General features: G+C 39.1%; 1 protein-coding gene across 5 annotated transcripts in view; it reads right to left on the reverse strand.

The window, feature by feature from the left end:
* Positions 1–2233: 2233 nt before the first annotated feature.
* The window catches only part of LOC134672469 (histone-lysine N-methyltransferase MECOM-like), a 134391-nt gene continuing 122394 nt past the window's right edge, over positions 2234–14230 (reverse strand). For 4 of the 5 annotated variants that reach the window (XM_063530401.1, XM_063530400.1, XM_063530405.1 and 1 more), the window contains 3 exons: positions 8389–8545; positions 6480–6650; positions 2234–5703 (listed from right to left, as the gene is read on the reverse strand). In XM_063530401.1, coding sequence (XP_063386471.1) covers positions 3946–5703; positions 6480–6650; positions 8389–8545 — 2086 coding nt within the window. In that variant the 3' untranslated portion in view covers positions 2234–3945. The remainder of the gene's footprint in view (positions 5704–6479; positions 6651–8388; positions 8546–14230) is intronic. The other variant, XM_063530403.1, reaches the window with a different exon arrangement.

Genomic DNA, 14230 nt, shown 5'->3' on the forward strand with positions numbered 1-14230 from the left:
CCTTATTCAGACCGTTTCATTTATGCATGTATATCTACCAGTAAGTACTTACCTTTATATGTTTTAACAGTAACGAATAATAATATTTAATCTAGCTAGCCTAACTATATACGTCCCACTGCTGTCACTCACGATGTTTTGCTTCACCGAAAAGCTAGTGGTTCAGCTGAAGCCAATAAAATTCGAATTAAGACACGTAATTCTAAAACAAAGCGTGCTACATTATCAAGATAAACTGTTCTGTAACATTATCCGAACGCCAATTTAATTAGGATGAATATCGAACCTAGTTCTTTGTCCTAGACAATGAGGCGTGTCTCGATTGATCGCCCACTTATCCCGCCATTATAGGCTACGAGTTAACATAGCCTATCAAAAGCCAGTGAGTCGAACGTTTAATCTTACCGGCCTAATTGTAGACTATTGGTCCTTAATGAATAGATATTTTATAGAATAGAACGAATGACGCCTTTATTCCTAGTTTGCCTCAATTTCGCTCGATAAACGATTGGAACGAGGCACTAGGATACCGGCGCGCGCGCCGGCCGCTCGATAATGAGCTGTAATTGCCTTATCGACGCCCTTGCCGCGTCCTTGCTTTCACTGATAACGCCGGCCTTATATAACCGATTAAGATCATCTGTTAAATGTCAATATTCTGACCCTTTTGCACCAGTTTTTAACAGGTTAGGGGAAATCGATCAAACTGGTAGATTAAGTTCAGGGACTGAGATTTCTTGGAATTGTTACTTAAGTTTCACAAAAAATGTAATTACGAGGTACCTACATTTACGCTCGGCTTATGCTCCACATACAGCAATGTACAAATTGCAGAACATTCCCAAAAAGCGGAAACGTTCTCGAGAATGTTCTCAGAACATTCCTGCAACATGGAAATTATTGTTTAAACAAGAGAATATGCTTGAAATAAAGTTTAAATAGGCATAACTTAAAACTAAATGTTATTATGCATATATTATTGTCTATTACAGTTAGTTATTTTGTTGATGTGATAAATTTACCAATAAGTTGCTTAAATTCTCACTTTATATCAGAGAACATTTCGACTTTCGACAAATATTTCCAAAAATTTTTTTTAGTTTCATTAGAATCTAGAGGCCTCTATCTCCCGCCATGCCAAATCTCAGCGCGCTCGGACCAACTTGAAAAATACATGGCATTCTGTCTCTATGACATTTGGTCGAGCACCCTCCACCTATCACGCACCGTTTAAGAGTTGCCATACAAAATAAAAGTGGCCAGTTTTCCCGCAATTGTAGCATTTTTCCAAAAAAAATTTTTTCATAGGTTTTTAGGGGACCCTGAGATTCCGTGACCAAAATTTCCGCGTGCTAGGACAAAATTCAAAAAGTTTTAATAAAAAGTCGGCCATATTAAAAAAAAATGGCGGCGTCAAAAACAGCCAGGGTCCCTCTATGACATTTGGTCGAGCACCCCCCACCTAAGTCTGACCGTTTGGCCGGGCCGTCATACATTTTTCTGACCGAAAGCGGACGACCAAAAGTCGGAATTTTCTGGGGGTAAAGACTACACCTAAACTATCGTGAATATTCATGGTATAAACTACGATAAATAAATAAATTCTCGTTCTCGAGAACATTCTCAGAAGTTACCGAGAATTTCTCATGTGGAAAGTTTCGCAACTTTGGAAAGTTCTCATGCGTGCATTGCTATCCACATATTGATAATTACCAAACTTGTCTTTATTGCATTACCACATTGACCCTTGCTGTGATATATGTACTTACATATAAGTATCTTCCAATAGGTAAGGTACCTTATATTTAAAGACAATTTGAAATCCAAATTATCTTGACATTTTTGCACCGCAATATAAAGGAAGTACAAGAGCAGTATGCACTCGATAGAGACGAATCTTTGCCCAGCAGTGATACCTGGGTCAAACAGATCACAGTGTTACGTCTCTCCTGTAGACATACACATACTGTTCGCGCGAACTGTTCATTTTTCTCTCCTGTGGGCAATAGTTAACAGCTTGTGGGCATGTAAGTAATTATTTTATCATAGTTCTGTAAATAAAAGGAGGACCTTTTCACGTGGATAAGGGTTAAATAAGAAAATTAACCTTTATAGCCCTTAACTCTTGTGTATGTCTACAGGAAAGACATAACACAGTGATCTGTTTGACCCACCCACACGACGTCGTAGGGAGGTTTTATAGAAAATAATAATAATAATTCAAAGGCATATCTACGTTGTACTGTTTTATTTTTCAATGAGATACAATAATCACGTTCTGCGTGTAAACGAACTTGAAATTAAATAATTTAGGTACAAGTGTCTTAGAAGATAGATAATAATTAGGTATTGTTTGTGACGCTAAAACCTTAAAATATAACTAGTGCATCGAAGTGATATGATTATAGTACTAAAATAGTACTATTGAATACAAACAACTATCTACTTTATAAGTATTTCATTGCTTTTAGAAATGCAAGTGATAATTGCATTTTATGATGCGCTAAGCATCAAAAACTCTAATTTACTATGTACCTAAACAATTTTACATTTTATATCTATCTACAAATTCAGTAGATGTGATAGTACCTCACAGTATATTTACTTTAACCTGCATTTGAACTCACACTAGAAGACAATTCATAGACGTATTTCTAGATACAGACCTACGCTACGGTTCAGGAAGAACATATATTGGGGAGAAAAGAAATTAACATCAGATAATTATTTAAAAAATATAGGATAACAAGTACATACAAAATAAATATACTGCGAGTGACGTTCATTTGTGATTAACTTGAATGACTCTTAATTAAATAGTAGTGGCTGATTTAAAAGCTAACAATTATTTTAAAAGTTCTATAACTCTAGATTTTGCAGGAAATAATTACAAGAGCGTAATATCTGGACTGCCTACGGTCAACGTGTGATCTGCCTTCAATCTTGTATGTACAATAACGGTGTAAATAACAATTTAACAAAATATTTTAAGGGATCTGCAATTCACGTATCTACTTAATAATATAACAATAATCTAAGCATCATTTTATAGTGCCAATTTTTATATTAAGTTATCTATCCCTTTCTATAAACCGATTAGTAAACAATTTTGTCTATAATTACAAATGCTTTGGTAGGTTCTTGACTAAAAGAGAAATACGATGCGAGTCTGACCGAATAATTTCACCCTCTTTAGTTTAGTAATTACAAAATGATATCACTAAAAAAGTAATTAAATTTTTACTTATGAGCGACGTGCAAACGAATACATCAAATAAAGTCATATATATTTTTACACATTAACTTATACTTTACACATTATCAACAAACTACGTTCATAATAATATGCATATACTTAATCTATAAATCGGCTGTGGAAAAATATATACAGTTCATAAAGTACACTATTTAATTCAATCTTAAATCACAAGATTAAACTAGGAACAATTATTTTAGCGCGTAAAACGATATAACTCTATGTTAAAGAGAAGAACTCGAACGCTCTCACTGGCTAATTATGTTGTCATGATAATAAGTATTTAACTAACTACTCGAATGATACCAGTTTTCTAGTAAGTTGACGCAAAAGAAGAAATTGAATTTGACATACACCGTGTAGCTTTAAATAAGTAACAAAATAGACAAAAAAAACTTCTTTTACGAATACAAACAAGCTATTCCCTGAAACGAATTCATATAAAAATTACATGCGGATGAGTTTCAGGCATCATTACGATAATTGTCTTAAAATGAATTACTAATACAGCTTTTTGTCGTTTTCAGTGGTCTATAGAGAGACGTCAATAGCTACGTAGTCGAACACCCGCTCGTCTCGAGCCTCGCCTGTGAGCTCGACTCGAACAGGCGGCATACAAGCAGTTCTCGAGGCTATTCGAACGGCTGCGGCCACAGCGGCGGCGGAGGCGGTAGCGGGTATGCCGGTGGCTATGTGGAAATGGCGAGCACGGAAGGGCGGTGCGGCGCGTGCGGCGCGTGAGGGGATGAAGCAGGCGGCGAGCGCGCTCCCGGCGAGCATGTCACCTTGCCCATGAACGATCGGATGTCATCGAAGTACGCATCCTCGCGTTCCGTATCAGCAGAGCTCGGGGAGTCTCCGCCCTCGGCTTCATGCTTCTTCAGGTGCCGGTCCAAATTCGTTTGCTGTCCGAAACACCTATCGCACAGTGGACATCTGAACGGTCTCTCTTTGTTGTGTATGTTCCTCACGTGTCGCTGTAGGTTAGATGAAATTGAGAAAGAACGCTCGCAGTACTTACACTTGTATGGCTGCTCCCCAGTGTGGGTACGAAGGTGGCGCGTCAGATTCGCGCTGCGTGGAAATACCTTCCCGCAAAACTTGCAAGCGTAGCGATCGCGAAGCTTCCCTGACCCGGCGCTGAGTTCACGAAATTTTGCATACGCGCTCTGTTGCCTATCGGGGCCATCCGTACCAAGGAGTGGGGATAAAAAATTAAACGGGGTCGGAACGTAGGGTGAAGAATTCAGAATCGAGTCGGATGCTGAATGGAAGGACGGAAATCTGGGGCGATACATGGCGTCTATGAGGCTGTTGTTGTGCTGTGGGTGCACGGGCATCGGAAATGCTAGTGGCGGCGATACCAGTTGCGGGGGCGTATCTTCGCGTTTGGGCTCTACTCCCTCCACATCGATATCTGCTGTGTCGTTTTCGGGAGTTTTGCTATCGCGCTCCATTGGACTTTCGGGAGGAGAATATGATTTGACAGATGAGTTACGAAAGGAACGATCATCCAGATCGGCTTCGGAGTCTTTGTCGCTTTGCTTCCGGGAAACTGACAAATCCAGAGGCTGGTCGCCGTCGTCCTTCTTCACTTCTACTTCTGAATCAGAGTATTCTGAATTCTTTTCATCATCATTTGTATCATTTTTAGACAAGTCTGTTGGAAACGGAGAGCGAGACTTGTTTCCTTGAATGGTGTTGTTATTGAGCTTCAGTGAAAAATTGAATGGTGATTTCCGATGTTTCATGTCATCTCTAGCAAAATTGAATGGATTCATAGGCGTTGACATGCTCAACACAGGTGACGGGCGTTGTTGGGTTGGGACTTCCTCGACTGAAGGAGGCGATTGTTTTACAGTTAATCCATGCGCTTTATTCGGCGTGGTTCGATCACCTGTATCGCTTTCGCGCTTAATGGATTCATAGTCCAAATCCTTATTCTTCTTCATTATATCATCAAGTGAATTTGAGCTATCCACACTTTTGACAGACATGCTTCGACCTTCTTGGTGCTTCGACAATAAACTAGCGTTTGTTAGAGCAAAGTCATGTTCCATGGCAAGTCTTGCGCCTTGAACATTGAAGAGCAGTGGGTTTAAAAACTCTGGAGGGCATGCAGCAGCGGCTGCCGCAGAGAACAGCCCAGGATACTGGGCAAAGGTGTTATATGGAAGCGGTAAAGTCGGTCTGTACATAGGGAAAGGATTAGGGTTGCCAGACGTATTCATTCCGATATTGGGGAGGGATGGCATTTGGGGCAGTCCTTGCGGCATTTGCCCTCTCATTCCAACGTTGGCGGCGCTGGCAGTGTCACAGAATCTCTTGTGTTTAGTAAGAGAAGCGTAAGAGTTGAAGGAGTTGCCACATTTCCCGCACTCGACTAGGGCCCTGCAGGCGACGTGCATCCGCTTGTGTCTGCACAAGTTGGAAAACTGTGTGTAAGACTGAAACAAAACATAAATAATCGTTATAAATAATTTATAACGTTTAAGTGTTACATTTTAATTACCTATATTGGTTGCATGTTTTATTAGCTAAGAAGAGGAAAACAGATATATTTGTTTTGACCGGAAAAATTACGATCTTTTCGTGATACTAAGTGCCTTAGTCTCAATTAAATAGCTATTATTGTGGATAAATAATAACAATTTGTATGTACAGGCGTAATTAGTACAAACAAAACAACAACAAAACTTAATAAAGTTTTATCTCTATGATGGTCCAGATAAAAGATACGTTAAAAAGGTAAGAACATAAATGTAATTTATTGTCTTGTCAGGCAGCCCGATTGATTAAATACGCTCATCCTTTTTTTCGAGATGATATTTCAGCGTAAGAAAAGGAAATAGCGCAATGTATTGATATGGTTGGGCACCGGCATAGAGCAGCATAGAGGCCAGAGCCGCTTTGCATTCACTGGAATTATTCCATAAGCATATTTTTGGCTGTCGGTAGCCAGCTTAGAGCATTTAGTAACTGGAGACGTCATTGCTGTCATTTTATGTACAAAACAGTCGGCCGATTTTTGCGGGGGAGGGGGCGTCAAAAGTATTGCTATTTCTACATGATTTGTACGTAAGGTACAAATAGCCACGTCAATCCATACAAAAGTTTGCACAATTGTGCAAGTTTTTCGGCAGAGGGGTAAGCTCTTAAAGGCGACTCCAGTTATTAAATTCTCTAATGTAGCTAGTAATTGGAGTAACAGAGGGAGACTCACCTTAAAGCACACCTTGCACTGGAAGGGCTTGACGCTGGAGTGTATGTGCGTGTGCTGCTTGAGGCCTGAGGATGTGGCGAAGGTCTTGCCGCACTCGGGGCACGCGTGGCTGCGCGCGCCGACGTGCTGCGCGCGGATGTGGCGCTGGAGGTTGGAAGGATCGGTAAATACCTGAAATAACATCAGGTTTCGGACGGGTGAAATTTCATACTCGATAAACTTCAATGGTGATAATGCAATTCTACACAATGACACTATAGTTAGTCCGACCGTTTAAATGGGTCCTCGCCTGCGCGGTACGGGGGCGACGGGGTAGGAAGACTAAGGGTGGCGGGGAACGTGCGGGCGGCAGGCGTACGACGCCAGCACCTTCCCCGCCGCCCTAAGTCGTCCTACCCCGTCGCGTCCGTATCGCGCAGGCGAGGACTCATTTAAGCGGTCGGTCTATAATCGAATTTATTTTACCTTATTAATATTTGTGCTTCTGAATGTCAATATGAATAATTGCAATATCACCAAATGTAGAATGAATTATATCGATTAGAAATTGTGGTGGAACGACAGCGTAAAAATTAAGGAAAACTCTAAATTTATTATCTTGAGTGCGCATGTTGTTCCACGAATGTATTAAAATGAAAATACATATTTTATAATCATCCCTACCGAAACCATAAGTCATTTCATGTAAATTCAATACTAAACATATTTGAAAAAAAGCATAATGATATCTTCCTTTTTCAGATATCGTTACTTTCTTTAGATAAGCATCATCACATCAATCACCATAGTTGGAATGAATTATGTTATTTGTTTATTGATAATAATGGTTACGACTTGATGCCTTTAGTGAAGGAGTTATTAGCCTTGCTTAATCTATTATCAAGCAAACTACGGGTGAGTTCAACCTTTCTGATAGGTTTTCTAATCCAAAATCGGACCTACTACCTAAAAATAAAAAAAATATAAATATAATATTACGCGAAACTGTGCATAGGGGGCGCCATTACTAAACCCATCACAATCTAGGGTTCTATCGCGAAACAAGAAACTCGAAATTTCGTTATCTAACCTTATCACTCTTGCATATTCGAGTGATAAAGAGGCAGATAACTAAATGTCGATTTTCGTGTTTCCCGGCAGACCCTCGTTACCAAACCACCTTGTATCAATGTCATATTTTATTGTAAGGCACTGTATGTATAAGTTTACTAGTGGCGCTAGTGCTGCACTCTGGCGGCAGAACATTGCAGTAATACCCCCTATATTATTATAACGGCGCGATTCGGGAAATGAGTTAGAGATAAACTAGATATGAAACAGTAAAGATATGTGACGTTCCACGGCAAAAGGTACCATAGCCGCCCCGGCTGAATATTGGAGCGGCGTTAATAATAGCGTAAGCGCCAGCCACCATAGTGTACATTTTGCCGTGGAACGTCACATATCTTCACTATTTCATATCTAGTTCGTCTCTAATTCATTTCCCGAATCGCGCCGTAAGAAGGACTCAAAGGACTCAAATTATCTCTATACCAAATTTCATCTAATGGTAACATTCCATTTCTAACCGCAGCTGCACTACCGGTACTGAATGCGTCGCTGTCATTGTCAATTTCCATAGTAAAATTGACAGTAGTGCAGCTGTCGTTGGTAATGGAATGTTACCCTAAAGCGATTAGCGTGAACAGGTGACGAACAGATATAGTTACTTTCGCTTTTATTTATATTAAGGGCCAGTAGCACCAACGACATTTGACAGACTGATCAACGTCAGCCGGCGCACCCCGGCGCTTTACTATGAAACTTTCCATACATAAAAATTTTGCTAACTCTTTAACGATCGAACAGTTTGGTGCAACCGTCAACCGACCCTAAGAGCGGTAGTGGTTCAAAATTTAAGTGGTATTACCTTAGGGCAGTTCTCGCAGGGGTATTTCCTGATGTCGGTGTGCGCGAGCGCGCGGTGCCGCAGCAGCAGCGGGCGGGAGCTGTACGCGCGGTTACACAGCTCGCAGTGGAACGCCGCTGCCGGCTGCGCGTGAGACTGGATCAAGTGACGGTCGAGACTGGAACGGAGAACATACTTTTATATTTTAAAAAATTATACGCACTTTAATGCCATCATAATTATGAATAATTACGAAACCATAAAAGTTTTGCCCCTCCAGTTCAACCAATGTTTGACAAGATGCGAGTTTAAATACTTATAGGCCCCGTGCGTGTACTATAGGGGGCAGCATAGGAGCCGTCAGATTTTTGACGCGAGGCGTAAATGTGTCGTTTATGCTTCCGTTCCGATGTAGCCCACAAGATGGCAGAACCTACTGTGCACAAAAAAACGTACCGACGAGAACGGTAGAACGAGGCACTTGCTTTGGCAATGTACGTGTGCACATATGATTCCGATTCAGGCCGCAAGAGGGCAGACTCTCCAACGCGCACGGTCCCTATAAGTACCTACCTATATAATTTTGTAATAGATTTAGTTTTAGACTAGTGTTCAAATATATGCAATAAGTACTTAGTAATATTGGATCCGAGCTCTCATTACTATATATAGATTAATCCTGCAGGAACTTACATTCAATATGGATTATATCAATATGGATTAATCCTGCAGGAACTTACATTCAACGTCTCTATTAGAAAGTGAAAAGATTACGCTAACGAACTAGATTAAGTAAAACCGCCTTCTGGTAGACCAAGGTATAAGTACAGGAAGAGACGAAACGATAACATCTGTAAGCATCGGGATCGCCTACGCGGAGATAGCTTAGAACCAGATGAACATAATTCAATCTTGTTTTTGTCCAACTTGGTGAATGTTTCAATTCATTTTTTCAATTGATGATATATCGCGCTTTATGATATATATATAAAACATCTGCAATTTAGGCTCACAGTTTGCGGCAGCGGCAGATATCAGTATGCCTCTTTTAGAACCTACTTTGCAGAATATAACATTAAAATTACTGTAGGTACCTAAATATGGCAATTGTAAAGTTAATCTGAACGTGCCATAAACAAAGATAATAAATCATAACTCTGTAGGGCTCAGTGAACAAAACCAAACGATTATTTTCCAACTAAGAGCTAAACGTTTAAGTCCTCGCCTCCATAAATTTTCTAGGTAGCTAACGAGTTTCCGACATCGTAAACCGCGAGGGTCAAGAAAATCCTGTTATTGCTGTCATGATTGGCTGTCATTTCATGAAAACCGTATATAATATTACAAAAATAGTCAAAGCGAGTCTCCTTGGCAGTAACTGGTCCACCACACGCAACCCTCACTGCCTCCGGCTATATCTAACATAGCACCTGCTGCGCTATCTGAGTTACGAGCTCGGAGGCTAGCGGTGATTACATCGCCGCGTTTGTTCTAAAATTTACATAAGTTTCTTTATTGGAGTGGAATGGTATGTTGTCCTATTTTGTATGATCATAGTTGTCACGATGACATGATGCATTTTCACTCTCGCGGACGGCCGGACCGCCAGAGCGCCGTATCTTTTAATTAATCTCAGGAATAAAATCTGCCGTCAGTAATGTAACGTGATTGCGTAGACCTAGCAATATCTGCCCTACTGTAATATTTTTTCTAAATATAAAATTTAGAACGAGTCAAAGGTTTAAACCGTATTGGATTGCGACTCGTACCCTACTATTTCCGTTAAGTATCTTCAAGATAGTAGCCAGCTGTAATAGAAGCCGTTTTAGCCTTGTAAGTGCCGCACGAGCCAGCGCCAGCACAACGCACCGCCCCAGGGTCCACTTGCAACATTCACCTATCTGCGCAGGCGATCTTCGGCGGCGTATTTTTTTATTATCATTACAAACGCACTGCTACATCTAAGTAAACGGTTCTAACAGAGATCGATTGTGTTCCTCTTAATAGCATATTACGTAATTGTGGGCAGTTACAATTGAAAGTGTGCCGTTTTTTAGGCACGTTTATAGAGTGGAATGCAACAATTGATCTATTAGTGAGTACCCTGTAGAGCCTCGATGACAAAAAGCTTATTAAGTTTTTAACAATGATTGCTCTGTAGAGAGTGAAACGTAATTATTGGACGCAGCAAGATGAATGTTATGTATGAGACGAATGGTATGTATTAAATAATTCAAAACAATTTGGTTTTTTTTTTTCATCATACTAAATAGTACCCTTGTGTGACACAAAAAACGGTTGGAATTCTGACAAATAAAAACTAAATAGCGAATTAGGTAACGAAACTAAACTATGCGCTACACAAAATGATTTACCCACACAAAGGAAAACAAAAAAGCACTATTAAAGTTAAAAAAAATTAAATAAACCCTAAAAACATCATTTTATACCAGAAATCCCTTACATAAAAAAGCAGATACTCTTCAAACTTCTAGGTCGATTTTTATCAAACAAAGCAAAGAATCACCACAAGAAAACTCGCTTTCACGTAAAAAAACGCATCGAAATCGGTCCATCCGTTTGACAGCTACGATGCCACGGACAGACACACAGACAAACATTGGCGTTAAACATATAATACCCCTCTTTTTTGCGTCAGGGGTTTGGGGGTTGTGGCGAATCGCCACGCATCTGAAGAGACCTCACGTCGAGGAAAAAGAGTGGAGTGTTGTTGGCAACACTAGAGAGGGAGAGATGTAAACTGACTCGACACGGTCATGTAGAAAATAAAGTAATCTTAAATTAAACCAATATAATGTAGTTATTATTATAAAGTTACTGTGCCACCGACACCCCAAAGGGTTAAAAAGATGTTGTATCCGATTAAGGTTTAAAACAAAACGCAAATTAGGTTCAAACATACTGTAGGAAGCCGATTTTGTGATCATAAGGGCAATCTACATGTTCACGAATTGATAACATCCAATGAACAACTTTCATACAGAGCCGATCCATTAAGCTCCACCCACACGAGCCACTGATACCTGAAGCGACTTTAAAATGCTGCTGCGCGCTGGAAAACTAGGTCCGACGCAAATGTTGATTACATTTGCGTAGTACGAGTAATAGGGATGATGACACATATTGAATTTTATAACAAAATTTATTAAAATAGACGTTCGCTTATCGTTTTGTCAGGAGCGTTTCGCGAGTGAAGTACGACTGTTGGACTTTAATTATCATTTCTGACTTTCATTGCTTTAATGCAATGGGTCCCGTAAAAACTTTTGATCCTAAAGACAAACCTGATCGATTGATACCATATATGAAAATTTGTCATCTAGCCTATTAAGCCGTAGCAGTGTTGATTAATTTTGTATGTAGATATTGATATTGATATTTATTTAGGGATGATTTTACAGCATTACAGCTAGAGGCGCAAATGCGCTGTAAAATTAAATATTTAAGAGTTAAGCTGTAGTAATAAAAATATATGATGAATATGATAATAATTAACCTATAGTGATGATGACTATGTTGATTCACAAACACGTAACATAACCGTACGTAGATAGGGTAGTTAGTAAGTATTTAATTAAGTATAACCTACTTATACGGTATAACCCATATCGGGTCTAACATTTAAATTAATTATCTGTTAGGTTTAAATAATTAAGTAGTTTAGAAAACAGAAAGAAGAACTTTAGGGCCTGTAATTATAATTATGTGGAAGTGATCAGTAATAAGAAATTTAAGCTAAGTACACAAAAAAATGTGAGGTAAATTGAATTAGGCACTTTTTTATTTTTTTACTGTGAAAGACTAAATTTTGAATGAAATTTACTAGTTTACTGCTGAAACGAAAGATATATTTTTAAGTGTAACATTTAGTAAGCAACATTTTAGCGGCTCAGTAGACTAATGATGTACCGACGATCGTGCTTACATTTTAATAATCGATTGTAGATCCAAAGCGCTAACAATCGATTGAGAAATTCCTTGGCTCAGTCCCCGATGGCTTACGAGATAACACCAATATTACCAATGTGTTTCTATTTGTCTATGCAATACACGAATCCACTGGAATGTATGAGTTGAGACGCGAGAATTAAAGTAATATTTAATTATTCATTACGCATTTTTTTTTGTTTTTCAAATCGGTATCCCGCTAGCACTTTCGAAGTATCATCAAATACATTCCCTTTCCGATAGTCCAATCATTGCACAAAAGAGAGCCAATCAGAGCCGAATAATACGTAATTTCGGTTCTACTGCGCAAGCGCTACCATAGATCAGATATCGATTCAAGGTGTGACAGGTCTGATGATTCCAATTGTGACGGTCGTGATGAAAGCAAGAGTGGAAGAGAGATCCGATAAGAGATAACAATGGGATGGCGCAAGGCGATGTATCACGTTCCAATGGGTATTAGGGACATACGTGACATTATAATTTTACGCCTACTGATGCATTATGACCAGAACATTTAACTAAGATAGCACCGATATTAGCATTAGCGTGTCAAATCAGGTTAAGCTACAGTAATAAAGGTAATGGAATAATGTTAGACGGAGAAGCGGCCAGACGTATGTACAAATCTACATCGGTTTTTCACATCTATTGACATCGCAAATCTTTAACAAGCGTAAAATAGACAGTTTGTGTTCATAACTAAATGAATAATTGAAGGCCTTGTTTTGAGACTTTTGACACGTTTCATAGAAGTGGCCATACCTACCGTCAGTCAGTACCTTTGTCAAATATTTTCGTTAAAACTAGTGTAGTTTGCCTCTCAAACATGAATAGTGAGTGTCTAGTCCTATAGATGTACTAGGGTATAATTAAAACGAGGGCATGATAGAAAAATAATCGATCTCCCGATGTCCTAGAATTGTTGGAATCGTTAAAAACAATAGTGATGGCGCGATAAGCGAGGATACGTTAAAACGGTGCATGTCGATAATCTCTCCTGCATTATTGATGAGCTCGACGCCGCTCCAATAGAAAATGATGACACACGCCATTATGGGCTACCGACGCTTGTCATACAGATAATAAATTCATGATAAATTTTCTATTCGTGATGAGATGCTTAGTTTATTGTCGATTTGATTTTATCGTCGTAAAGCATTTAGTTTGTGACATTTAGTATATACCCTTATCATTTTATTGCGTTTGATGAAACCAATCGAGTTTAAGCATTGTTATGTTATAATTATAATCACTCTTCTTATGAAATTGCGCCTTAAGATACTTTACGGAATCTACTTGTTCATATTTTGACAACCTCAAACTATTATTTTACGCATTTATTAGTATTTCTCTAAAATAATACCCAGTAAACAGCTTCAAAGTAGGAAATACAACATAATTATTACCTACCATGATGAATATGTGTTATATTGAAGACAAACTTTTCAGTAGTGGTTTTATTGCAAGTAGAATAAAATACTCTGCATTAAAAAGTACAGTACTTACATTCGGCACTAAGTTTTGAGTTATTTTAGACGATAGGTGAAAAATATCTCGGTAACACCATAGCAGATGTGAGCGTCGCGTGCCCCCGCTGCTCGAAACAAATCATCGACGCTCGCCTTATCGAACGGGCACATCTCTAGCGCTAAATAAATCGTTAGCGGACCTTAGACGACCGAATATTTATGGCAAGAGGTTAATGGTTCTGAAGACGTTTGCAATAGATCGACTCCTGGCATTGGGATTTTAAACGGAAACTCTACTTTTTAAACGGCGTAGAAAACGTTTTTCTAACGATATAAAGCTGCCGAGTTTTTTGCTCTAATAAATAAGTTACGCAATTACGATGGGATTGAAAAATTGTTTATTGGTCCAGATGATCTTGCTG

This window comes from Cydia fagiglandana, chromosome 17 (genome assembly GCF_963556715.1).
Source record: "Cydia fagiglandana chromosome 17, ilCydFagi1.1, whole genome shotgun sequence".
Lineage (NCBI taxonomy): Eukaryota > Metazoa > Arthropoda > Insecta > Lepidoptera > Tortricidae > Cydia > Cydia fagiglandana.